A 24790-nucleotide genomic window follows, 5' to 3' on the forward strand; every position below is an offset into this window, starting at 1 on the left:
CTTCGCCGACGCCAAACAAATATCTAGCATGCCAAATATCTGGACCTGTCGGCCGACTCGACATCACGTGGTGTCAGGTGTCGTGATGAGCTACAGCCAATGAAAGAGCAAGGCATGGGTTGAGGTCACCGGAAGAAAAAACAGCAGTAACTTCGCTTGAAAAAAAGGCTTATATTTTTGCACATAAGCGTCTTTCACTCTCTTTCACAGGCTTTTGGCTGCTATATTTTTTATTAACCACCAATAGTTACTGTTGCCATGACTGACAAACACTCATGTTCTCACGCAGTGAAAAACACATCACAAAGCAAAGAGGAAACTGACCCCACACCGACAGAGAAGACAGAGCAGGTTATTGCTGATATGAAACAAGGTCTCAGGACTCTCAGCTTTTATACTGAATTCAAACAATAAATACCTTTTTGTGGCTCTTCAATGTGTCGTGACAGATCACTGTATTGCCTCAGTTCAAATACGTGAACCGATGGTCTTTTCATATTTACTTAATGCACGAAATGAACATGAATAATCATCAGAAAGTGTGATGTTCAACACACCATTTTAAGTCTAGAAGTCTAGGTTGAGGCTAGAAGGGATACAGCTGCGGCTCCTGGGCATGCACATTTACATATTTTCAGAGCCAACAATATAACATGAAACCTATGAAAATGGTTTTATAAAACACATAGCACCATAGTTTCATCTCTTTGCGAGTGTCGCAGTGACCGTCTTTTTGCAGTAAAGGACCTGTCATAGTTTAATGAGTGGAAGATGACATGAAGCTCGCGGTTAACCTGCATTGAAAACAGATGAGCGCACATGTGCATACAGCTCCTGATCGGGGCGAAGTTCATGGGATTGTGTCCACAGAATGATAAGAGCACACTTTTTAACATATTATTTTATTATTTAACACTCAGCATTTAACTTTAGCGCTGCAAGCTATGTATACACCATATTTTCTGGTAAGCAAAACAAGCACTTTTAAATACCTCAGCTTATTGTCATTACCGTGGCAGCCAACAACAGCACAGCTTAACCCTCAGCACATATTTATTCAGTTATATTGAAAAAGTTTCAATTCAGTAGATCTTTTTCACCCCGTTTTAACATGTATTTCTATGAAGACTGGCCAGCTTTCGGGCAAGATGGGGATAGCAGCGGCAGCACATAATATACATGTTCTGATTGGTCAGATCACCTGTCAATCAAGCTCTTTGCTAAACTGTCAATTCTCGCGTGTTTTCATGACTAAACGTGGTTTAGGGACCGAATCCAGTAGCTGGGTGACAGAATTGTTGTCAGCTGGTGTAGTGTGTAGCCCCTGGTTGCGGATAATTTACATAAAGTCATGTAGTGTGAACACCACAATGACTAAAAGACAGACAATCAAGTAATGTAGTCTGAACGGCACAACGATCTGCCGACGTGTAAAGTCGTGTAGTGTGAACTTGGCTTAAGTCTCCTATAAACTGCATGTTGAAATTAGACTAACTTAGCGCTTAACCATGAACACAAAAACACACCACAAATGGCTTTTATTGGTTTATTTAGTTAGCAAACATGTAACTATATTTAAGTTCATACCATTGATCAATTTCTTACTTTCACAATTAAAATATTTCATGAGGTTAAATTCTACCCTTCTTGTGGTCAGTCTGCACAAGCTCAACTTGCTTGTTTCCTTTGCGGCTCTTTTAAATACAAGACCAATCGCTCGATCGTCAGAGCGTCAACGAATCTTTCTACAGCGTCGAATTTTGACTCTCTCGCCGGCGGCAGTGTGAACGCACAGTAACTATCGTGATTCTTTTAAAAAACTATTTAAAAATCTATTGATTTATCTCAGAATCAATTTTTATTTCATTATTTTATTTTTCCTATCAGGTGGTGGGGAGAAGTTAGCGCGTTTTAATTCCAGCAGAGGCCGAAATGTATAGGTGTGCTCAACTTGGAGCAGCCCCATGCAGATTGCAGACTATCAGCATATGACATCAAAGTACCGCGAGAGGGATTCGAAAGCATGCGGAGCATCTGTTCTCTGTAGCTCTCGCGATGCTTTGAAGTTCAGGACTTTGGTACTTTAAAGCTCCATGGTTCAAGGTACTTTAAATATACAATGTGTATGTGTATGCTCCTGAAATAAAAGTTTAGAAAGATGTGATGCATTGTTTTTGTTAATATGATATGACCCATCATAAACTCTTTTAAGGGTATAATCAACTATTTTCCATTGTCTAGTCTTTAATAAGCAAACAAAAATCACAATAAATTGCAATGTCGAATCGCAATAGTACCTAAGATGTGTGTTTATTTAATTGTGACAGTCTGTATATTAAGTGTATCATTCAACTTTTTCCCATGGTCTAGAGACACACGTAATACTTTTAGAATCGAAATACTTAAAAAAAATCGCAAATTCGCAATACATATCATATCAGCACACATGTATATTGATAGCATCAAATCGGGAGGTAGGTGTATCGTCCCATCCCTAGTCAAAATGATTGATTTTTGTTTATGCCAAAAACTTATTTTTTGATCAGTAATATGCATTGCTAAAAACTTCATTTGACAACTTTGAAGGTGATTTTCTCAATATTGTGATTTTTTGCACCCTCTGATTCCAGATTTTCAAATAGTTGTATCTCGGCCAAATATTGTCCGATCGTAACAAACCGTACATCAATGGAAAGCTCATTTATTCAGCTTATGATGTATAAATCTTGACCCTTATGGTTTTGTGATCCATGGTCACATATTAATCATTTGTTGCTGCAGTGAAAAGTGTAAAAAAGTCCTGCAGAAGGGTGTTGCAGAAAAGCAAAAATGATCACGCAGACACAGCAAATTGAACACATCAACCATTTAAAGGTGCTGAATTTAAAGCGCTTTCAGGCTTTTTGTCAGTGTAACCACACACACTCTGTCCAAAGCCCCGCCCTCTATATGTCAGCCAACCCAATGGCCGTGAGAATGATTGACAGGCTTAAAGTGTTTCTGATTGGTGGGCCTTTCCCATGACTGCTGAAGCATAAAATAGATCTTTTATGTATGAAAAAAAGCCAAAAACAATGTAAATGATGCTTTAACAATCATAACTTACCAGAAGCCATCAGCAGAATGATTAGAGAAAAGGGAAGGAACATTCTAACGTTCATCACCACGAGAACCTTCAAAGACCAAATACAGAAGATTACAGTTAAGTGCAGTATACTGTAACAATTACAGCTAATCCAATATTCCTATAAATATAAGCCTATACTCTGACTGGTGTTAAATCAATAGCAATAAAGCTTAAAATGTTTGTTATCACCATTGTTTAGTACAGAATAACAGTTCTGCTTCTCAGAAACTTGCTGTTTTGCTGACTCACTAACACTCAAACGTCTGATAAAATCATGAGAGACATGAGGGTGTTAAAACTGCTAAACCGCGATCACGCATATTAAGAGTTCATCTTAAAAACTCATATTCATTACAGTATTAAATGTCTACAGGTTTGCAAATTAAATGAATTGGTGTCTCCTGAACTTATTTACCAAACTTAAAGAAGCAGCGTCCTCATTTATACACCAATGGTGATGTTATACACGTCTTCTCACTCACTCACATCAGAATTAATAAAATACATCTAATTGTTTTTTTCTAAACTTTATACTGTGCCAATAACATCAAAACTGTGGCAGATGTTCGAAATTGATCTGAACCTCATGTGATCAGTGTTTTTAAATTAGTTACTTCCTGGATCATTTTTCTGGATGTCATGGTATTTTTAAAGAAACAATATTTTTTTCACATAATTCATCTGATCTGACCATCTGTTGTTAAAAAAAGGCTTGTCTTCAGCGGGGACAAACAGTAAGGATGTCATATGGGGCTCCACTAAGGTCCTGTATGGTATAACACGGTATTCAACTATAAGAGCGGCCCACCCATAAACACAGAGATTTAGTCCTAATAGCTTACATCAGTTTCTTCTTTTCCACACTCTTTATCAAACAAACTCTCTTACCTTGTTCTCAGTAGCTTTCTTCACCGGCGCCCAAAGAGCAAATGATGAGTTTGAAGACAGAAAAGACGTGGTTATAACACTTCCTCTTTTTATTCAAATGAGTCTTAATATTCATTATTATGATGTTAATTTCTCTGTAGAAATTAAATCAAAATTGAAAAGAGTTGGTCAAAAACATTCATTTCCAACTGATTACCAAACCCTACTTTCAGACAGCATTTTATGTTTCACCTCATCTGTCATGGAATCAAAGGCCAGAGCTGCCAACTCTCATGCGTTTAGCTCAATACTCACACAACCACCACTGTTCTCACGCTCTCGTGTCACACGTCCATTTTCTCACGCAGTAAAAAGCACCCTAAAATGAAAGCAAGAGCAGTTCACTTAAAACTGTAATAATAGCATATTAGTGTAACCCACTAGAATATAATTCTAGAATGTAGTGGGTTATGTTGTTTCATTTACTGTTTGTGTAATGTAGTCTCTCATTCAGAAATGTTATTAGAGTCTAACACTTCATACACACGTGGTCAGAATTGTTGGTACCCTTGGCAAACATGATCAAAGAAGGCTGTGAAAATTAATCTGCATTGGTAATTCTTTTGATCTTTTATTTAAAAAAATTCACAAAAATGTAACCTTTCATTGGACAATAAGAATTTAAAATGGGGGGAAATATCATTATGAAATAAATGTTTTTCTCAAAAACACATTGGCCACAATTAACGGCACCCTTTTATTCAGTACTTTTTGAAACCTCCATTTGTCAGTTTAACAGCTCTAAATTTTCTCCTGTAATGCCTAATGAGGCTAGAAAACACCTGACAAGAGATCAGAGACCATTCCTTCATCCAGAATCACTCCAGATCCTTCAGATTCACAGCTCCATGATGGTGCTTCTTCTCTTCATTTCACCTCACTCATTTTCTACAGAGTTCAGGTCAGAGGACTGGAATGGTCATAGCAGAAGCTTGGGTTTTGTGCTCAGTGACCCATTTTTGTGTTGTTTTTGAGGTTTGTGTTTGGATTATTGAAGATCCAAACATGACCCAAGATTTCTAACGGAGTCAGTCACTTATTGATTTTTTATCTGTTGGTATTTGATAGAATCCATGATGCCACGTGTCTGAACAAGATGTCCAGGACCTCCAGCAGAAATATAGGCCCACAACATCACAAATACAGCAGTAAATTTCATTGTACACATGGGGTACTTTTTATCCCTTAATGCATAATGTCCTTATGCATTAGGACAATATAGACACACGTCCTCTTCCAGGAAGTTTCGTAACATTTTATGTTGATTGGAAATTTTTAATTATTGCCCTGATGGTTGAAATGGGATTTTTTTTACTGCTCTAGCTCTTTTCTTAAAGCCACTTCACTAATTTGTGAAGCTCAATTATCTTTTGCTGCACATCAGAAATATATTCTTTGGTTTTTCTCATTGTGATGGATGATTAGGGGAATTTGGGCTTTGTTTTCCCTCCTATTTATATTTCTGTGAAACAGGAAGCCATGGCTGGATAATTTCATGTTCATAGTCCCCCTGGAGTGCTCAAAATTGTAAATATGAATGGGAATATATTTCAGATATATTTTACTTATAAGAATATCTAGGGGTACCAATAATTGTGTCCAATGTAATGAGATTCATAATTAAATTTTCCCCCATTTTCAGTTGTTTTAGTTCAATGAAAGGTTAGATTTTTGTGATTTGTTTTTTAATAAAAGTTCAAAAGGATTAATAATACAGGTTTATTTTCAGAGCCTTATTTGATCATATTTACTAAGGGTACCAAAAATTCCCTCCCTCCCAGGGAAAATAAAAAGATGTGAGTGGTTAATTGATAGTTTTCACGTGATGTCACACACTTATAAGAACGCCCACCTGGAGGGCAAAACGAAGCTTTACTCCACTGACTGCCAGTTATTTTTTTACGCAGATTGCATCAAGTAATAATGCAATGCAATAATGCAGCGAAATACAATAAACAACTTATTGATGAATGTGTAAATTATCCAGACCACTAGGGGGAGCTCTCGCCAAGGTCTGCTCAAGAACGCATAATACAGCAGTTCATGCGGAGACAAGCGGAAGATGGTATTGTGCACAGGAGTGACTAAGGCTGTGTCCAAATTCAGGGTCTGCATCCTCCTTAGGATCCTTCCTACCCGGTTGAAGGAGGAGGGATCCTCCGACGTCCGCAAAACCCGGAAGTCGGTGTTTGTGAATTTGGACAGCCTACCCTTCTTTCAGTTCCCTCCCTTACCCGTTGCTCATATCCTGTCGCCTAGCAACCGTGACAGCGCCAAGCAAGAAGCGGGAAAATGGACAAACAAAGAGTTATTCTCCTCATTTTAATTCTTTTGGAAGAAATAAAGCAATTAAATAAATTAAATACTTTCTTTGCTCGTTGTCGGAGAGTTTTTCAGACTACAAGACAGTCACATCCAGGTAAGCCATTATAGCCTATTTTTATTTGTTTTTAAGTATTCTACTAATTTCTCCTACAAATTCATTGAGCCGAAGCATAAACTTTAGCTTGTTTTGTCAGAGAAACTCCTCTCCCACTCCGCTACCGCTCGCTTCGTCCGCCATTACGCTCTGCCGAAAAGAATTATGGGATAGGTAGGACGGGAAAGGATCCACCACACCCATCCTTCCAATTCGGGGAAAAGGAGGACGTATTTGTGGGCCGCATTTGAAGGATCCTACGAATTTGGACAGCCTTCGTCGCGGCGCTGTGACGTAACATCCTTCAAATGAGTACTCCGAAGGATGCAGACCCTGAATTTGGACACAGCCGATATGTTGTGAAAAGTAACCAGTTTTTTATTTTGATGGTTAGACGGGTAAATTATTGAAGTTTGGCATGAGTTAAAGAGGTCATATGATGCTGTTTTAAAGATCATTATTTTGTGTATTTGGTGTAACAGAATATGACATGCTTTAACGTTCAAAAAACGTTATTTTTCAAATACTGTACATTATTGTAGTTCCTCTATGCTCCGCCTCTCTCAAACACGTAGTTGTCTACAAAGCCCCTCCTTCCGACAAACACAGTCTGCTCTGATTGGCCAACTGACCCAGTGTATTGTGATTGGCCGAACACCACAAGCAAGGGTCGGAAATGTAACAACCCTTACAATAATCGTGAGCTTCAGCTTTCAAAGTAAATATAAAGACAGTTAATAATGTCGTTAGTTTTACCATCAGTTCAAGCCCGAGAGGGGAACAGAGTCGCGTGACAGACACAGTGTTGAAGCTTGTATGTATTTGCACACAAGTCGGGATTTAGACAGCTGACTCCACTGTGATGTGACCCTGTCTCTCTCTCTCACACACGCGCACGCGCACTCACACACAATGCGCAAAACTCCTCATTTGAACAGTCAATGGCAAATACTTAAACTAATAGCAAAACATACATACGGTCGCTGATTCAGAGGCGCCAGATTGTCATCTGCCTCTCCTAGGTTCACGAAATGGTCATCCATAAAATTCGAACATCTGGGTTGTTCTGTTCGGTTGTAAGTAATCTTAGGCTATGTTCACACTGTCAGTTTTTGGGAGTCTCGAAATGTCTCGTTCACACAGCAGCTTACAATTGTGTTTGGAATACCGTCTGTACGAACGTGCAATGGGAGTCAAGCCCGATTCCTTACCAGTAACCATAGCGACAGTGACCAAAGTAAAATCAAAGATGACGACGTCCATAAAACTGAAAGTCTTATCACTTTCTGACACAAGAGTCCAATCGAGCCACCAGTTCTTTCGTCAAATCTTCATTAACTGACAGCAGCTTTTAAATTTGGGTTGAGAGCGGAGTATTTAAGTCGCGCACAGAACACAGAACTGATGGGGGCGGCTCCGGTGGAAAACTGACAGGATTTAAAACTTTAAGATGACAAGCAGTTCAATCCTCCATCACTGTAAATTACCGAAAACATGTAACACACGGTAGACACGCGTTTGTGCGGCAGAGCGGCTCTCCTGCTTTATTACATTCATGTGCGTGCTTTCCCCCCCAAACGTAAACAACACTGATTATGTAAAATACGTCTTTAGGTACTCTCCAAAATGGCAGAAGACATAACATGGGGGAAAAGAATGAGCCACTGATGTCACATGGTTTTACCGATGTATTTACTACGGTTCTGGACCTGGGAACATTTCAGTTGTGTTGCTGTCTACGGAGTGCCAGATAGCTTAATTTGTGTTCCGAAGATGAACTAAGGTCTTACGGGTTTGGAACGACACGAGGGTGAGTAATTAATGACAGAATTTTCATTTTGGGGTGAACTATCCCTTCAAAAACAGTGGAAGACTCTGAAATCACTGGAGTGTTTGTACCATTTTATTAGCATATGAAATTTGGCAATGCTTTCTGTAAAGGTGAGTTTTGTCCACAGCTGAGCAGAGTTCACGGCTCTCACCTTGATCATGTCTGACATGTCTTCATGTAGTGCTCTGGCGTTAATTTAAGTACAGGTAAATAAAAGCTTATGTATTTTACTTTGCAAAAATACGTTCATGCTGCGACTTGAATGAGAAACAAAACAGCAAACCCTTTAAATGTCATTATAGAGACAGAGAGATATCACAAATGCCTCACACTACATACACTACACTCTGTGTTTGCTTGTAACTAAGATGGAGGTACAGATGATTAATAAACAATGCACACTCAAAAACATGATTAAATGAAACAAAAAAATACTAAATCAAGAAAAAGTCTTATTATGGTCTGGATCTACATAGATCTGGATCATCTGATGCTGCTGTAAATCACAGATAAATCCATCTCTTGGCTTGCAGCAGATCTGCAAAAATAACAAATGCATAAATGAGAGTGAGATCATCACAGAGCATGAAACTTGATGAAGCTAAACAGACTTTTAAAGCTGCTGCGCAAAGACTGGCCGGTAATGTATGTTTCATGAAACAATAATGTGATCTCTTGGTTTATATTGTGCGGTTTTCTATAAGAAGCGATTGCAAATAACAGTGTTTTATGTTAAGACAGAATAACTGATGTTTTCTCACTTGGCTTGAGTAGCTGGATGGTGAATTGTAATGCTGGCGTACTCAATCTCCTCCTCTTCAGGTTTCTTTGTGTCTGTGTCTCTGTCATCTTGGAAAGAAGCATTTTCAATACCTTTGGATTCAGAGGCCTTTCCTGCAGACGTCTGCAACAGAATCATTCTGATATAAACTGGAACTTCTTTTGTGATTTTACTGCAATCCAACAACATTCAGCTCTGCACATTTGTAACGTTTAAAAGTGTATGATAATTAACATGCTCATAGAACCTCATATCAATTAATGTCAATTCATGATTTTTTCAGGTGTTTTACTCATTTTGAATTATGCATTGCATTGGTTTGTGTATTAAAGTTAAAGGAAATGTTAGTTTATTTAACAGAAGATACAGGTAATTTACAACCAAGACATTATCTATTTTTCTACTTTTTTTTTTTACAGTGTAGAATCTATGCGACTTACCCACCTTTATTTGCTCAGTGTCCTTGGAGTCATTATTTCTTTTCTTAGTCCTGTTGTTAAATATATGAGGACAAATGCATATGTAAAAGTTGACGTAAAAAAAAACATTGACAAAAATATTTATAACAGTGTCGCTTTAAAATAGTCCCTTTCACTGCTCAGAACTAAAAATACCTGAAAAATACCATTTTTACAGAATATATGATTCAGTAAAATTAGAGAATCTCTCATGTTTCTGAATATGCTAAAATTTTTAAATATTCTGCTCGCTGACCTTTTGTTCACAATGATGATGATGAGAAACAAGAGCACAAATCCAGCTGCAATTGCAGCAGTGACACAGACAGCAGTCACATACATGTCATTCCAATCACCTAAGAGGAAAGGCGATGACAAGAATATCTATTTTTATTAAAGTCTTTAAACATAGGGATGATAGACATAGTTAGGGAGTGGACAGACCTTTAAACAAGACGAGCACAGGAGAGTCTGTTAATAGTGAATACCTTTAACAGAGACTGAAACAGATGCTGATTTCTGAGATCCATACTGATTCTGAGCCTCACAATAGTAGCGTCCACTGTGACTGGAGTTAAAGCTGGAGATGATGAAACTCTGTCCAGATCCAACAGCTAAGCTTTGATTCTCCTTAAACCAGCTGATTTCTGCAGGAGGGTTTGAGTCACTGCTGCAGCTCAGAGTCACTGAATCTCCCTCCACTATTTCAGCAGACGGACTGATGGACACCGAGACATTTTGAGGGGGATCTAGAGGAAAAATGGTAAGGTTTTATTTTTTGTCTCACAATTTTCAAGAGGGTCTCTTATCAGTACCACCTTAAGATCAGCGCAAATCTTAAAGATAACTTTCACCTTTCAGGACATTTTATCTGTTCAGAATAGGTTCTTATAATATGGACCGAAGGCTGGGCAGAAAGAGACCAGACTACTGCAGTACAAGTCTGATCTCCATCTTCATTAGTAAATCGGGCCAGTTTCTGAATGATTTATATTTATTTTGTTTGTATTGCAACAAACGATTACATTTCAACAACAAAACAACACAGTATATAATTACATTTTGAATAAAATTCTAGCAATTCAGCCCTTTTGTATATCTTGGTCTTTGCAGCCAGATGATGTAGTTACACCATCCACCAGCAGGGGCTCATGTGCAAAACCCTTTGTAAATGCAGATAGATTTTGTGATTGGTTGTCTGGTTGAAGTATCTACTCACACATGACAGTGATGTTGACAGCAGGAGAGGGCAGGTGTTGATGTCCTCTGACGGCGCAGCTGTAACGGCCAGAATCACTGCGCTCTGACTGAAGCTGGAGTGTTTTGCTCTGGATCTTTAAAGCCTGTCCATTTTTGTACCAGATGAATCTGTCTGTCAGACTGCATGTGGTTTCACAGGTCAGATTGACTGTTTCTTTCTCCAGCACCAGCTGTGGTGCCTTTACCTGAAGAGCTGGAGAAACACATCTGTCTAACCAGGACCAAGAAATTAAAGTATTAATAGAAATGAAGGATTGAGTGGATTACCAGAAACTTTAAGATGAATTCCTGGTTCACCATACCATTTTCCTGTTTCAGTATTAGTTATGAATCTGAACCAATACTTGCTCTCATCATTTTCAGTGATGTTGTGCAGTCTGAGGACGGCAGTTTGTTTCTGTCTATCTTCAATGTATTCAACCCGGTCTTTACACTCAGGATAATCTTTTAAACTTTTCATATCCATACTCTTTATCCAGAATGTATCATTCAATTTATACTGCTGAGGGTACGTATACGAGCATGACATGTTTACTGTGGATCCTTTAAGAGCACATATTGATTTAGTTTCATAAATCACATTCCAGTTTCCCCCAAAAACTCCTGCAACACAAAACATATAGACGATCAGCTGTGAAGCTTGAGTTTTTGCTAATGTTAATAATACCAATCAGTTGTTGTGAACTGACAAGTCATTCAAAAGTGCTGCAAATGAGTATGAACAGTTGCAAAAAAGCACAAATTTCATGATGCAAAAAAAAAAACCCTGAAGAAGAAGCACATCAACATGCAGACTAAAATATTAAATCCAACTAAATCCAAGACAACCATCATTTAACTTCAAAATTTCACCTGTTTTCCTAACTTCCATTAACTTCAACCACACATTCTCTCTCTTAAGCCCCGCCCTCTAAAGACATGTGAGCCAACCTGATGTCAGCAAATGTGAACATGCAAAGTGACAGGCTGAGACTGGCCAAAAAACTAAAAAACATCAGGGATAAAATATAACAGAGTTTTTATATATATATATATATATATATATATATATATATATATATATATATATATTATGTGCTATTACAGAGAACATTTTAAAGTGATGCTGGAACTACTGACTCACCAGAAATCATGAGCAGAAAGATGAGCGGAAGAGAAAGAGTCATTCTGACCTTCATCACCGCTGCAATCTTCACAGTCATAACATATTATAACAGTATACAGGACGATAACAATCACTGTCAATTAAGGAAGTTATGCCCATTAATATAATAATACACATTATAGCAGGTAATTTGTTTTTAATCAACTCATTTATTTGATGCAATTAATTTGTTGTACAACAGGTTCATGTGCTGCTCCATTTAAAGAGTTTTATTATATCAGGTCATGTGTCCATAGACACTTCATGAATAACAGTAATCAGACAATAATTAATCCTGTAGGTTTTGTAGTTAAAGTCCGGCATCTAAAATGTTTATTTTCATCTACAAAGAACATGTCTTTATTCTTCACATATTTACGTACCTTAATCTGAAATTCACATTTGAATGTACAAGCTTTTTATTAAATAATATGTAAAAACTCTCATACCTTGTTTGCAGTGGCTTTCATCAGTAGTACACAAAGAGTAAATGTTGAGTTTGGAACATGTTACACAAGTGAAGATAGTCTTTCAGTGATTATAATAACTTCCCGTTTCTATGCAAATATGTTTTGTATGTAACTCAACTGAAATTTAAAAAGAAGAACAACAACAAAAACTACTTCTCCATATTTCATAAAATGATCTTCTGCCTTTACTGTTAATGTCAATTCAAGACTGTTTTATTTGTCTGGCATTTCACTGTTGTTTTAAAGAAGCTTTACATGTGTGCCGATGTATAAATGTCTTTAGTGAACAGAAATGTAACATTCAAAAGATTTAGGCTGCATTAAAAGACTTTTAAGATGCCAAGATGCATTATTCTGAAAATTCATTAAGCTCACAAGCTCTATGGCCTCTTCCCATCAAGCTGATGAAAGAAAGAAAGAAAGAAAGAAAGAAAGAAAGATTGAATTAAAACATAATATAGTTCAAATTTCTGGTTGGTGTAAAATAACTTGATTTATTTTATAGTTACAGTAAATTAAATCCCACCCCTCCATGTTATACAGTTTCTACGCTTTTTGTGTTATCTGAATTCCCATATTTATTCAATAGACATCTGATATTTTCACACTGACATTAAAGAGCATTTAATTCATTCTTGCTAAAGGTGAGGAGGGTTTCATCTTTCATGAAGGAGCAACTCTTACCGTTATATTGTCGTACACAGGTTCAGTCACATCACAAGCTTTATGTCTGTCATGATGAGGTCTTTTTTGATCCATCTTGGCCAACAGAATAGAGATATTATAAATAACTATAATGTCTAAACAACTTGAGTCATGAACTGTAGTTGCCAGTTTATCTCCATGATCAGAAATCTATTGCTAACTCTTTTTTTTTCATCCAAGACTCAACAGAATAATTTCTCTTTTTTATCCACCTCCTTCTCCTTAAATAATATACTTGGTTGGTGTAAAATAACTTGATTTATTTTATTGGTACAGTAAATTAAATCCCACCCCACCATGTTATACAGTTTCTAAATCTGAAAACGCGTTTTTTGTGTTATCATACTTGTTCAATAGACATTTAACATGTTCTTTCTGACACTGAAGAGCATTTAATTCATTCTGGCTAAAGGTGAGGAGGGTTTAGTCTTTGCTGAAGGAGGAACTCTTACCGTTATATTCTCATACACAGGTTCAGTCACATCACAAGCTTTATGTCTGTCGTGATTAGGTCTGGAGTTATTCGTCTTTGCCATTGAAAAACAGAGTAGAGAAATCATTAAAATCTAATGCATCTCCATGATCAGTAAACTACTGCTAACTAAAATAATTTTTCTAATCCAAGACTCAACTGAATTGCTTTTCACCCACGTGCTTCATATTGCATTGACATGTTTTTCACAGCATTAAGCATATAACCAATCACACACAATTCTGTTGAGCTTATCAATGCAATAACCAATCACCCTCATTGTGTGCGCGTTTGTTTTAATCGGTGTATGTACGGGATGATATTAGTTTCAGTTATTAACACTCATTGTAGCCATATAGGCCTAGCTGCATAACTATCAAATATTAAATCACTTGGAGCTGTAAATCTGTGCAATAGGTAGCTTACGTGAGCACCTTAAAAGAGGCCTTCACTGTGATTAATATTTTTTATTATTATTAAAGACTATCTAAAATGGGTATTCTGTAAACTAGTTCTGTTTTACAGTGATTCCTGGTTCTTTTTGGAGGATTGAGCCACAAAGCCAGTCATTTAATGAATGCATAATATAAAAGTAGAAATAAAAATGTAGCAGAGAAGTGATATGAACATTTATTACTTAAATACGCACTAAAACACATTTATAATAATATTGCTGTAGGTCAGCTTTAATAACAGCTGTTTTAGTAAACTGTTACCCCTAGGGCGTTTATGATTTCTTCTTTTTATTATAAATGTAGGCCTTGTACCTTGTGTTGTGTTTTGTACTCTCAGGTTAACCCCGGCTGTTGCTCAGAGTGGAGCAGTATATGTAGCCTTCAGACGCTGCTAAGGGGGATCACTTCTCCCCAGATCTTGACTGAAACTTCTGGTGTCTGCTCATAGACTGTTTCGTTTAGCAATATATTCTCATTTGTGAGGGCTGCCTAATAGTTAAATCCTTGTGAGGGTAACTAAAAGCTACTGTGATTATTCCTATCTGCTGACTGTGTGTTGCTAACTAGCTTGCCTAGCCTGTGTGGGAAGCTAAAAGGGGCTGTGTGTGTGTGTGTTAAGTAGCCCATCTAACTAGAGCGGATAACTAGAAGCTTTAATTATCTAGAATCTCCATACTTATTCCAATATGATACTTTCACACTGACACTGAAGAGCATTTCATTCATTCTGGCTAAAGGTGAGGAGGGTTTCATCTTTCATGAAGGAGCAACTCTTACCGTTATATTGTCGTACACAGGTTCAGTCACATCACAAGCTTTACGTCTGTCATGATGAGGTCTGAGATTATCCATCTTTGCCTTCAAAACAGAACAGAGAGATCATAAATAACTAATGTCTGACAACAGCTTTTTGAGCTGCCAGTTCATTTCCATGATCAGTAAACCATCAATAATCAAATCCATTTCTCACCTGAGACTCCACTGAATCATTTCTCTTTTTCATCCACCTGCTTCTCCTTTATAACATTGAATATAACACTCATTAGAATATGTAGAATATATAATATGCTATCATAGAACAAAGTGTTAACAGCTGACAATAAAAACAGTGGGAAACAAAAAAATTGCATCATGTCTCGAGCAGATGTGAAGTGTTTCCAGCTTCAAGCTATTTGTCTGTCCAACAATTACAACTATAAACGAATCAATGCAACCAGTCAGTATATTTGTGGCCAGATGTACTAAAATGTGCAGATTAGCACAATCCCACAACAGCACTGATGGGAGTGGAAAATTAATCTACTATCAATGTATTTCAATAATGATCAAGATAGTGCCGCAAACACCAGTAAACTGCCTAATGCAAACATTAGTAAATCACCTTGCATGATTCATTTAAATACTGTCCCATAAATGTTGCATCTGAAAGTGAACCTGCTACAAGTCCATTTGTCCATGTCTTTGTATCACCATTTTTTTTACTGCCTCTCTGTAACTGACTGTACAGTATTAATAAATAATAGTTTTTGAATACTTCACGTGAGAGACTTTGGATATCTTACCGAATTAGAAATATCACAATGCCAACTGCAGCTCCACAAATCACTCCAATGAATATGTACAATATCACCAAATCTCCTACAACTGAGACAACAGAGTAACACATCAGATTCATTTGCTTCCGTTTAGAAAGAGTAATGTGAGTAAATAAGCTGCTCTACCTTTAACAGAGACGGAAACAGACTCAGATCTCTGAGATCCATGTTGATTCTGAGCCTCACAATAGTAGCGTCCACTGTGATTGGAGTTAAAGCTGGAGATGATGAAACTCTGTCCAGATCCAACAGCTAAGCTTTGATTCTCCTTAAACCAGCTGAAGTTCAGAGCAGGAGGGTTTGAGTCACTGCTGCAGCTCAGAGTCACTGAATCTCCCTCCACTATTTCAGCAGACGGACTGATGGACACCGAGACGCTCTTTGGAGGATCTAGATGTAAAACAACATGGTCTTCTTACTCATATGCCATCTTTATTTGTTTGCTGGAAAACAAACTGCTGGATAATTTGTTGAATAATTTCACTTTCCCTTCTTAGTGTTTGTAATTTCATCTAGTACAGCAGCAACTAACAATTGCATTTCATTTACAAAACACCACAGAATTAGATTTTAATTGACTGTAGCTGCAACTTTGTTAACTTTGTATGTGGACTGACTCACAATAATTATTCTAATATCTTAAGATAATACACCTAATAATACCCAATACTTAAAAAGAACTGGAAAAACATCTATTCTGTGATCAAATATTTTTAATGTATTTTGCAGTCAGAAGGTGGAGGTACAGTTATATTGGATTGACGATGGGCAGAGACTGTCTCTGATCGACTTGGTTTTCAGCTTGATTTCAACAGAAACCACATGATATTCAGGAATATATATATACTCTTGTTTATCTGAGTGAATAAGTATCTACTCACACATGACAGTGATGTTGACAGCAGGAGAGGGCAGGTGTTGATGTCCTCTGACGGCGCAGCTGTAACGGCCAGAATCACTGCGCTCTGACTGAAGCTGGAGTGTTTTGCTCTGGATCTCTAAAGTCTGTCCATTTTTCTACCAGATGAATCTGTCTGTCAGACTGCATCTGGTTTCACAGGTCAGATTGACTGTTTCTTTCTCCAGCACCAGCGGTGGTGCCTTTACCTGAAGAGCTGGAGAAACACATCTGTCTAACCAGGACCAAGAAATTAAAGTATTAATAGAAATGAAGGAGTGAAGTGAATTACCAGAGACTTTAAGCTGAATTCCTGGTTGACCAAACCATTTTTCAATTTCAGTTATTAATATGAAATAATACGCTCTCTCGTCATTTTCAGTGATGTTGTGCAGTCTGAGGACGGCAGTTTGTTTCTGTCTGTCTTCAATGTATTCAACCCGGTCTTTATACTCAGGATATTCTTTTAAACTTGTCATATCCAGTTTCTTTATCCAGAATGTATCAGTCAATTTATACTGCTGAGGGTATATATACGAGCATGCCATGTTTACTGTGGATCCTTTAAGAGCACATATTGATTCAGTTTCATAAATCACATTCCACTTTTCTCCAAAAACTCCTGAAACACAAACATATAGACGATCAGCTGTGAAGCTTGAGTTTTTGCTAATGTTAATAATACCAAAGAGTTGTTGTGAAATAAGTGAGAAATGCAGATGAGTATGAACAGTGTTGAAAAAAGCACAAATTATGATGCAAACATGAAAAAAACTGAACAAGAAGCACATCATTATGCAGACAACAATATAAGATCCAGCTAAGATGATAATAAACAAGCTGATATGATCAAATAAATCATCATACAATTTCTAAATATCACCCTTCTTGCTAAATTCATCTAATTTCAATGACACGCCTCTCTCTTAAGCCACGCCCTCTAAAGACATGAGCCTGATGTCAACAAACATGAACACACAGTGATTGACAGGAAGTAAGCATTTCTGATTGGCTAAAAAATGGGGCTGCTTGAGTTTAAGGGATATTTAATGTGTGCTATTGCACAAAACATTTTAAAGTGATGCTGTAACTACTGTGACTCACCAGAAATCATGAGCAGAAAGATGAGAGGAAGAGAAAGAGTCATTCTGACCTTCATCACCGCTGCAATCTTCAGTCATAACAAATTAGATTATTTAACAACAGTTATTATACAGCATACAGGACGCTAACAATGTTACGCACATTAGTATAATAATATGTTTAATAGCAGGTCATTTGTTTTTAATCAACTAATTTATTTGATGCAATTCATTGTCCAACAGAGGCTTATGTGTTGATCTATTGAAGAGTTTTATTATATCAGAAATCCATAGACATTTCATGAATAACAGCGATCAGACAATATTTAGTCCTGTGGGACTCTGGGTTTGTCGTTAATGTCCAGCATCTACAAAGGTCATTTCTTTATTCTTCACATATTTACATACCTTAAATTAACATTATTTATTAAATGATATGTAAAAACTCTCATACCTGGTTTGCAGTGGCTTGCATCAGTATAGCACACAAAGTAAATGCTGAGTTCGGAACATGTTAAGATAACCTTTCAGTGATTATAATAACTTCCCGTATCTATGCAAAAGTGTTTTGTATGTAACTCTGCTGAATATTAAAACTTCTCCATATTCATAAAATGACCAACTGTCTTTATTGTAAATGTAAACTCAAGACAGATTTATTTGTATTGCATTTCATAATTATTTTAAAATAGCTTCATGCATGTCAATGTATAAATGTGTTTAGGCCATAGTGAACAGGAATCTAATATTCAAACAGAAGATCTAGGCTGCATTAAAGGACTTTTAAAATATTAAGCATTATTCTATATAACTGTAAGGTCCGCCCAGTCGGCCCAACAAAGGTATCCAATGGTGGATGAAGGTTTCTTGCGTGTTTCAGTGCGCAAAGTAATTTAATTTCAATTAAATTCTAATTTGACTCCATTCTATTATGACCTCGAATTTAGGTTAGAATGCCAATTATTATTGATCATTCATAGGATAATTTATCTTGTACTTGTTCATTCGGATTCCTATAACACTTGTGTCTTGTGTACGGGTATACAGATCTCATCCTCACAAACTCGTCAGTCTTGGTCACTAGACAGAGGTAATTGGCTAATATTATTTAGATGGCCACCCCATTCTTGTTCTTTCTAAAAGTACTTGTATTTAGTCCCCATAGAGCAGACTTGAATAAAACAACATTATCCCAGAGGTCATGATCACTATTATAGATATAAGCCAACCAACATTACTTTCTCTGATAATAGTTTTGGTGGTGATGTCATGATTTCCCACACAGCAAAATCCCCGGTGTTACATTAACACTGCTGGGTGTCTAGATGAGTCCACAGTATAGAGTGTTAAAAGTAACAGTGAAGCAGTGTTAAAGTTAATGAGCAACCAAATAAAATGTAATATTAAAAAGTCAAGGGTATTTTGGGGAGTGCCCCTCTCTCTCTCACCTTTTTGGACTCTCACAGGACCATATCATATTTGCTGGCCATTATTTCATGAATGACTTTTGGTACTTCACCTTGTCCGTCCAACAAAGATCTTTACTGTTAGCTGCTCTCACAGCAGCAAAATAATTGCTGGTCAACTGTTGGAATCCTCCTCACACAACGGACAGATGAACCTGGACTGTGTTTTTGTTGGACATTATCTCGATGGAACTCTCTACTTCTCGTATACATGGATCTAACGTGAAAACTGGAAATTCATGGCATTAAGCTTTTAATGTTGTCTCATCTTTTCTAATATCTTTGTTAATATTTTTTTTTTTTTTTGTTATTTATTTATTTTTATTTATTTTTATTATTGTTTAAGTCTACCAGGGGGTGGGTTCTTATGACGGAGTTTTGTTACCTCTTTAAAAGATTTAAAAAATATATAAAATTACGAGATTTAAGTCGTAATATTTTGAGAATAAAATCAAAATTACGAGAATAAAGTCGAAATATTACGAGCCCAGGCCCGGTATATATATATATATATATATATATATATATATATATATATTCATAAATATATATTCGTTCATAAATTATATTACTTTGTAAGTGTCATATTTGGCAGTTGGCATTATATTACTAATAATAGTGGCATATGAGAAGTTTAATACCACAGAAAAAAGTAAAATATGCTTTTTTTGAAGCTGCTGTATATAAAAAACTGATAGCTACAGTTTAGGCGTTCATTACTTTCGCTCAATTTGATTATTTTTTAAGCACCCCCTCTGAACTGTTAAGCCGCCACTGCGCGATCCATGATTCAGTTGACCTAAACGCAAATTCCCTTTTCAGCCTTTGCACCCTAAGTACACGTGAACTAATGCCAAATGTAGCCGGATCCGTTACTAACCTGATGCAGATATGGGGTAACAAGGATACAACGTGATCTACTAGAGTCAGTCATTTCAGAGTAAACAGAATCCATTCAAAAGTAACAATTTATTATCAGTCAGGTAAATTTTATGCCAGTTGCAGTCAATTCAGAGATATCAAATCAATACAAGACATCAAATTCTCAAAGATATAGTTAAGAGTAAAAGATTAATACCTGACTTCAGAAAAATACATAGTATGGAGTGTGTGGACACACTAGGGTGACCATACAGGCCATTTTTACGGGACGCGTCCTTGCCAGGTTTTCTATATTGCCTAAAACATCCAGGTTTTGGCTGATTGCACTGTGCAGATAGTTGTGTGACATTCATGAGATGTGCTTTTGAGAGCAGAGCAGATGGCCCTTTATGCTTTCGAATCGCTCTCATGTCTACTTTGTTTTCTTTTTTGATCGGTGTGGAGCGACGCTTCAAGTCAAACGAACGAACGAACACGTGCGCATATTTGCATCGCTTTGATCTCACCTTCTCACACGCAGCGCCACGATTGGTTGATTATGTACAATAGCTGCATTTTATTGGTCAAACTACTTTGGATGTTTTAGGTAATATTAAAATCCTGCCCAAGACGTGTCTCTTATGAACGGCACATATGGCCACCGGACACACTCATCTGGCTACAGATTCATGCCGATCTTCTTGCAACATTTCCTGAAGTACTCAGACCAAGACAAAAATCCCCCAAATGGAGACAGGAACTGACAACTGGAATTTGCATCAATCAAGCCCTAGTCCTAGTTAGACACTGAATGAAAGACACTGGGAAAGACACTGGGAAAGACACTGGGAAAGACACTGGGAAATGGCACGTCCTCCTTGGGATCTGCATTACGTTTTAGTCTACTTCTTGTAAGATTGAGACCATTTTACCAAAAGCCCTGAGACCTTTCAAATGATACCAAAATTGACTGTAAATTTCACTTGCATTCACGTAGAACATTATATTATGCTGTTGACCCTTCTGAGTGAGCTGAGTGAAGGGAAGGATGGGTGGAGTGGGAGTGGATGTGGGGGGAAAGGAACAAAGGTGAGAAAGGAGTTTCCCCGGATATTCCCTCAGTGAGATGTGGAAACAGATGCCTGCATGATAATAGACTCTGTGTGTCCATATCTCAGAAGATCAATGTGTCTGAGGATAAGTCTTACATAACCATTAAGTTCACAAGTTCTACGGCCTCTTCCTGTCAAGCTGAAAGAAAGAAAGAAAGAAAGAAAGAAAGAAAGAAAGAAAGAAAGAAAGAAAGAAAGAAAGAAAGAAAGAAAGAAAGAAAGAAAGAAAGAAAGAAAGAAAAGTTTATAATTCATAAATAATATATTTCAAATTTCTGGTTGCTGTAAAATGAATTTCTGGATGGTATAAAAATTTATTTTATAGTAACATTAAATTAAATCCTACCCCACCACAGTATCTGTACTTTATAAATCTGAATTTTCCATATTTATTCAACAGATATTTGATATTTTCACACTGACATTAAAGAGCATTTAATTCATTCTGGCTAAAGGTGAGGAGGGTTTCATCTTTCATGAAGGAGCAACTCTTACCGTTATATTCTCATACACCGGTTCAGTCACATCACAAGCTTTATGTCTGTCATGATGAGGTCTGGGATGAGTCATCTTGGCCATTAAAGACAGAGTATAGCAATCAAAATTAATAATGTCTGAAAACTATTTTTTGAGTTACCAGTTCATGTTCCTGGTTAGTAAACTGTCAATCACCAAACCCATTTTCTCACCTGGAACATTGAATTGTTTCTATTTTTCATCCACCTGCTTCTCCTTTAAAACAACGAATATAACAGTGGGAAGAATATTAATATTAATACGTTATTGTAGAACAAAGTGTAAACAGCTGACTATAAAACAGTGGTAAAGAAAACATGTCAGTATGGCATCACTATGTCCTGGGAGAGCAGCTTCAAGTAATTTTTCTGACCAACAATTACAGCCATAAATGAATTAGTACAGCCAATCAAAACATTTGATGTTTAAATAGTTCATGCTAGAGATTATGCTCAGTATTTGTTTTTCCTACAGTAAATGTCTTTTTAGAGAGTGATATTTTTCATATTTTTGGATGAGGCAGGCTTTAACCCTGCTAAGAGAGGTTACTTCGAATCGCTCAGAAAACACCACATGCTGGTGACACATGCTGGTCAAACTATGTAAACGCAGCAAAAACTCATGCCAAAACATGCATAAAAACATACTTTCAAGAAAGCATTTGCCTTGGGTTTGTAAAAGCTCATTATTAAATGCAATTAAAATGCCATTAAAAAAATGCCATTAAATATGAAGTGTCTGTATAACGTTTTTTTAAAACAATTATTCATTTGTAGGGCTTGTTTTGTTTGTTCTATGGAGAGCTTGTCTACACAAGCCAGTAAGAGACTAACTACTCAAGTACTCTGTCTCATCAAAAATGTCTACAGATTGATAAAACTGATTCAAGAACAGGTAAAAGCCATAGACACTGGTTCAATAGTTCGTCGCTGGGGTGTGATCCTAATGAACTTGCAAGATTCACGGGTTCACAGAGACCCCCCCCCCAATTAAAATTTCAAAATGTTTCGAAACAGCTCTGACATAATGAAGCCTTATTTACTGAAATCACGTGACTTTGGCTGTATGATACACACTCCCAAAGATACATATTTATAGATATTATAAATGCAGTTAATTACCTGGAATCAAATACCACATACTGTACATATCTTACCAAGTTAGCAACATCATGACGATAACGGCAGCTCCACAAATCACTCCAATTAATATGTATAATATCCCCAGGTGTCCTACAACTGAGACAACAGAGTAAAACATCAGACCAGATTCATTTGCTTCAGTTTAGAAAGAGTAATGTGAGTAAATAAGCTGCTCTACCTTTAACAGAGACTGAAACAGACGCTGATCTCTGAGATCCATGTTGATTCTGAGCCTCACAATAGTAGCGTCCACTGTGTCTGGAGTTAAAGCTGGAGATGATGAAACTCTGTCCAGATCCAACAGCTAAGCTTTGATTCTCCTTAAACCAGCTGAAGTTCAGAGCAGGAGGGTTTGAGTCACTGCTGCAGCTCAGAGTCACTGAATCTCCCTCCACTATTTCAGCAGACGGACTGATGGACACCGAGACGCTCTTTGGAGGATCTAGAGGTTAAACATGTTTTTAGTAATATATCATATATCTTTATTTGTTTGTTGAATAAAAATGGAAAAATTGTGGATATTGCAGTTTCGTTTTGCACTTTAGGCACAATAGTCAAACAATTTCTCTTCATCTGGTATTGCAGCAACTAATGATTATATTTAAGCTACAAAACACCGTTTAGAATTAGACTTTAAATGTAAGAGTAAGCGATATTAGTTACTTTTTTGTTGCTTCAGCCACATGCCCTGATTCACACCCAAGACCCGGAGAAAGCAATGCACCTCTGTTTTCATGCTTTTAAAAGCACTCCAATAATAATTTGACTCTGGTAAAACATCTATATAATAATCAAATATTTGCAACATCTAGGTATTTATTTAGTCAGAATGCATGGTTAATGAACGGGAAGAAATGTACTTCAACTGAGAAAGAGCAGTCAGATGGTGTAGTTGCAGGATCTACCAGCAGGGGGCTGATGAAGCCTTGCTGACCAGCCAAAGCCATTTGATTCACAGGCAAAGAGAGTCTCTGATTGGTTGGGTTTTTAGGGTAAAGATGTAAAGCCCATTATACCAACTCTTTATTGCAATTTACAGAGTCTAGGACAAAAGGTTAAAAGAAAACCTACTCACACATGACAGTGATGTTGACAGCAGGAGAGGGCAGGTGTTGATGTCCTCTGACGGCGCAGCTGTAACGGCCAGAATCACTGCGCTCTGACTGAAGCTGGAGTGTTTTGCTCTGGATCTTTAAAGCCTGTCCATTTTTGTACCAGATGAATCTGTCTGTCAGACTGCATGTGGTTTCACAGGTCAGATTGACTGTTTTTTTCTCCAGCACCAGCGGTGGTTCCGTTACCTTAAGAGCTGGAGAAACACATTTACTGTCTGATATTTTTTAAAACATAAAGATAATATCTTTCTAACCAAGTTCTAAAACTACTAACTTTTGTTAAATACATAATAGAATTGGATTACCAGAAACATTAAGATGAATTCCTTCTTTACCAATCCATTGTTTCCCTTCAGTTTCAGTTATTAATCTGAAACAAAACATTATCTCATCGTGCTCAGAGATGTTGTGCAGTCTGAGGATGGCAGTTTGTTTCTGTCTGTCTTCAATGTATTCAACCCTGTCTTTATACTCAGGATAATCTTTTAAACTTTTGATCTTTTCATCTGGCATCTTTATCCAGAACGTATCAACCAATTTATACTGCTGAGGGTATATATACGAGCATGACATGTTTACTGTGGATCCTTTAAGAGCACATATTGATTTAGTTTCATAAATCACATTCCAGTCTTCTCCAAAAACTCCTGAAACACAAAACACAGAGCAGCAAAGCTTATTTATACATGTAGCTGAATAAAACTAATGTGTTGCTGGAGTGAAAAGTGTGAAGAGCGTAAAAATACTGCAGGAGGGTGTTGCAGAAAAGCAGAAATGATCACAGAACTGTGCGAACTGAGCACGTCAACCATTTAAAGGTGCTAAATTCAAGCCCTGACCTCTATATGTCAGCCAACCCCACGTCAGGAAAAATGACTGACAGGCTGAGAGTGCTTTTGAAGTGTAGAATGGATACTTAATGCATGCTTTACAAATGCAATACAGCATTATAAC

At 37.0% G+C, this 24790-nt stretch overlaps 3 protein-coding genes across 4 annotated transcripts in view; all 3 read right to left on the reverse strand.

The window, feature by feature from the left end:
• The window catches only part of LOC306872293 (B-cell receptor CD22-like), a gene marked incomplete at its 5' end in the record, with an annotated part of 30440 nt that extends 6983 nt beyond the window's left edge, over positions 1-23457 (reverse strand). The window contains 2 exons of the mRNA XM_079420800.1: positions 22900-23163; positions 23385-23457. Of these exons, the coding sequence (XP_079276926.1) occupies positions 22900-23163; positions 23385-23457 (337 nt within the window). The remainder of the gene's footprint in view (positions 1-22899; positions 23164-23384) is intronic.
• LOC306873319 (B-cell receptor CD22-like) lies at positions 8358-12465 on the reverse strand. 2 transcript variants are annotated; one of them, XM_079422539.1, is made up of 9 exons: positions 12397-12465; positions 11927-11993; positions 11071-11406; positions 10763-10996; positions 10032-10292; positions 9800-9899; positions 9530-9575; positions 9066-9208; positions 8358-8842 (listed from the first exon to the last, which is right to left on the reverse strand). In XM_079422539.1, the coding sequence occupies exons 1-9, from the start codon at positions 12415-12417 to the stop codon at positions 8788-8790; spliced, it is 1263 nt and encodes a 420-aa protein (XP_079278665.1). In that variant the 5' UTR covers positions 12418-12465; the 3' UTR covers positions 8358-8787. The 2 variants fall into 2 exon arrangements, with proteins under 2 accessions (XP_079278665.1, XP_079278666.1); XM_079422540.1 differs by having other exon boundaries at positions 11927-12041; positions 12397-12448.
• LOC306873320 (Fc receptor-like protein 5) lies at positions 12107-17164 on the reverse strand. The gene is made up of 9 exons (XM_079422541.1): positions 16835-17164; positions 16526-16759; positions 15771-16034; positions 15612-15693; positions 15020-15065; positions 14827-14907; positions 13575-13649; positions 13102-13176; positions 12107-12818 (listed from the first exon to the last, which is right to left on the reverse strand). The coding sequence occupies exons 2-9, from the start codon at positions 16527-16529 to the stop codon at positions 12798-12800; spliced, it is 648 nt and encodes a 215-aa protein (XP_079278667.1). The 5' UTR covers positions 16530-16759; positions 16835-17164; the 3' UTR covers positions 12107-12797.
• Positions 23458-24790: the final 1333 nt, after the last annotated feature.

This window comes from Barbus barbus, assembly GCF_936440315.1.
Source record: "Barbus barbus genome assembly, chromosome: 7".
NCBI lineage: Eukaryota > Metazoa > Chordata > Actinopteri > Cypriniformes > Cyprinidae > Barbus > Barbus barbus.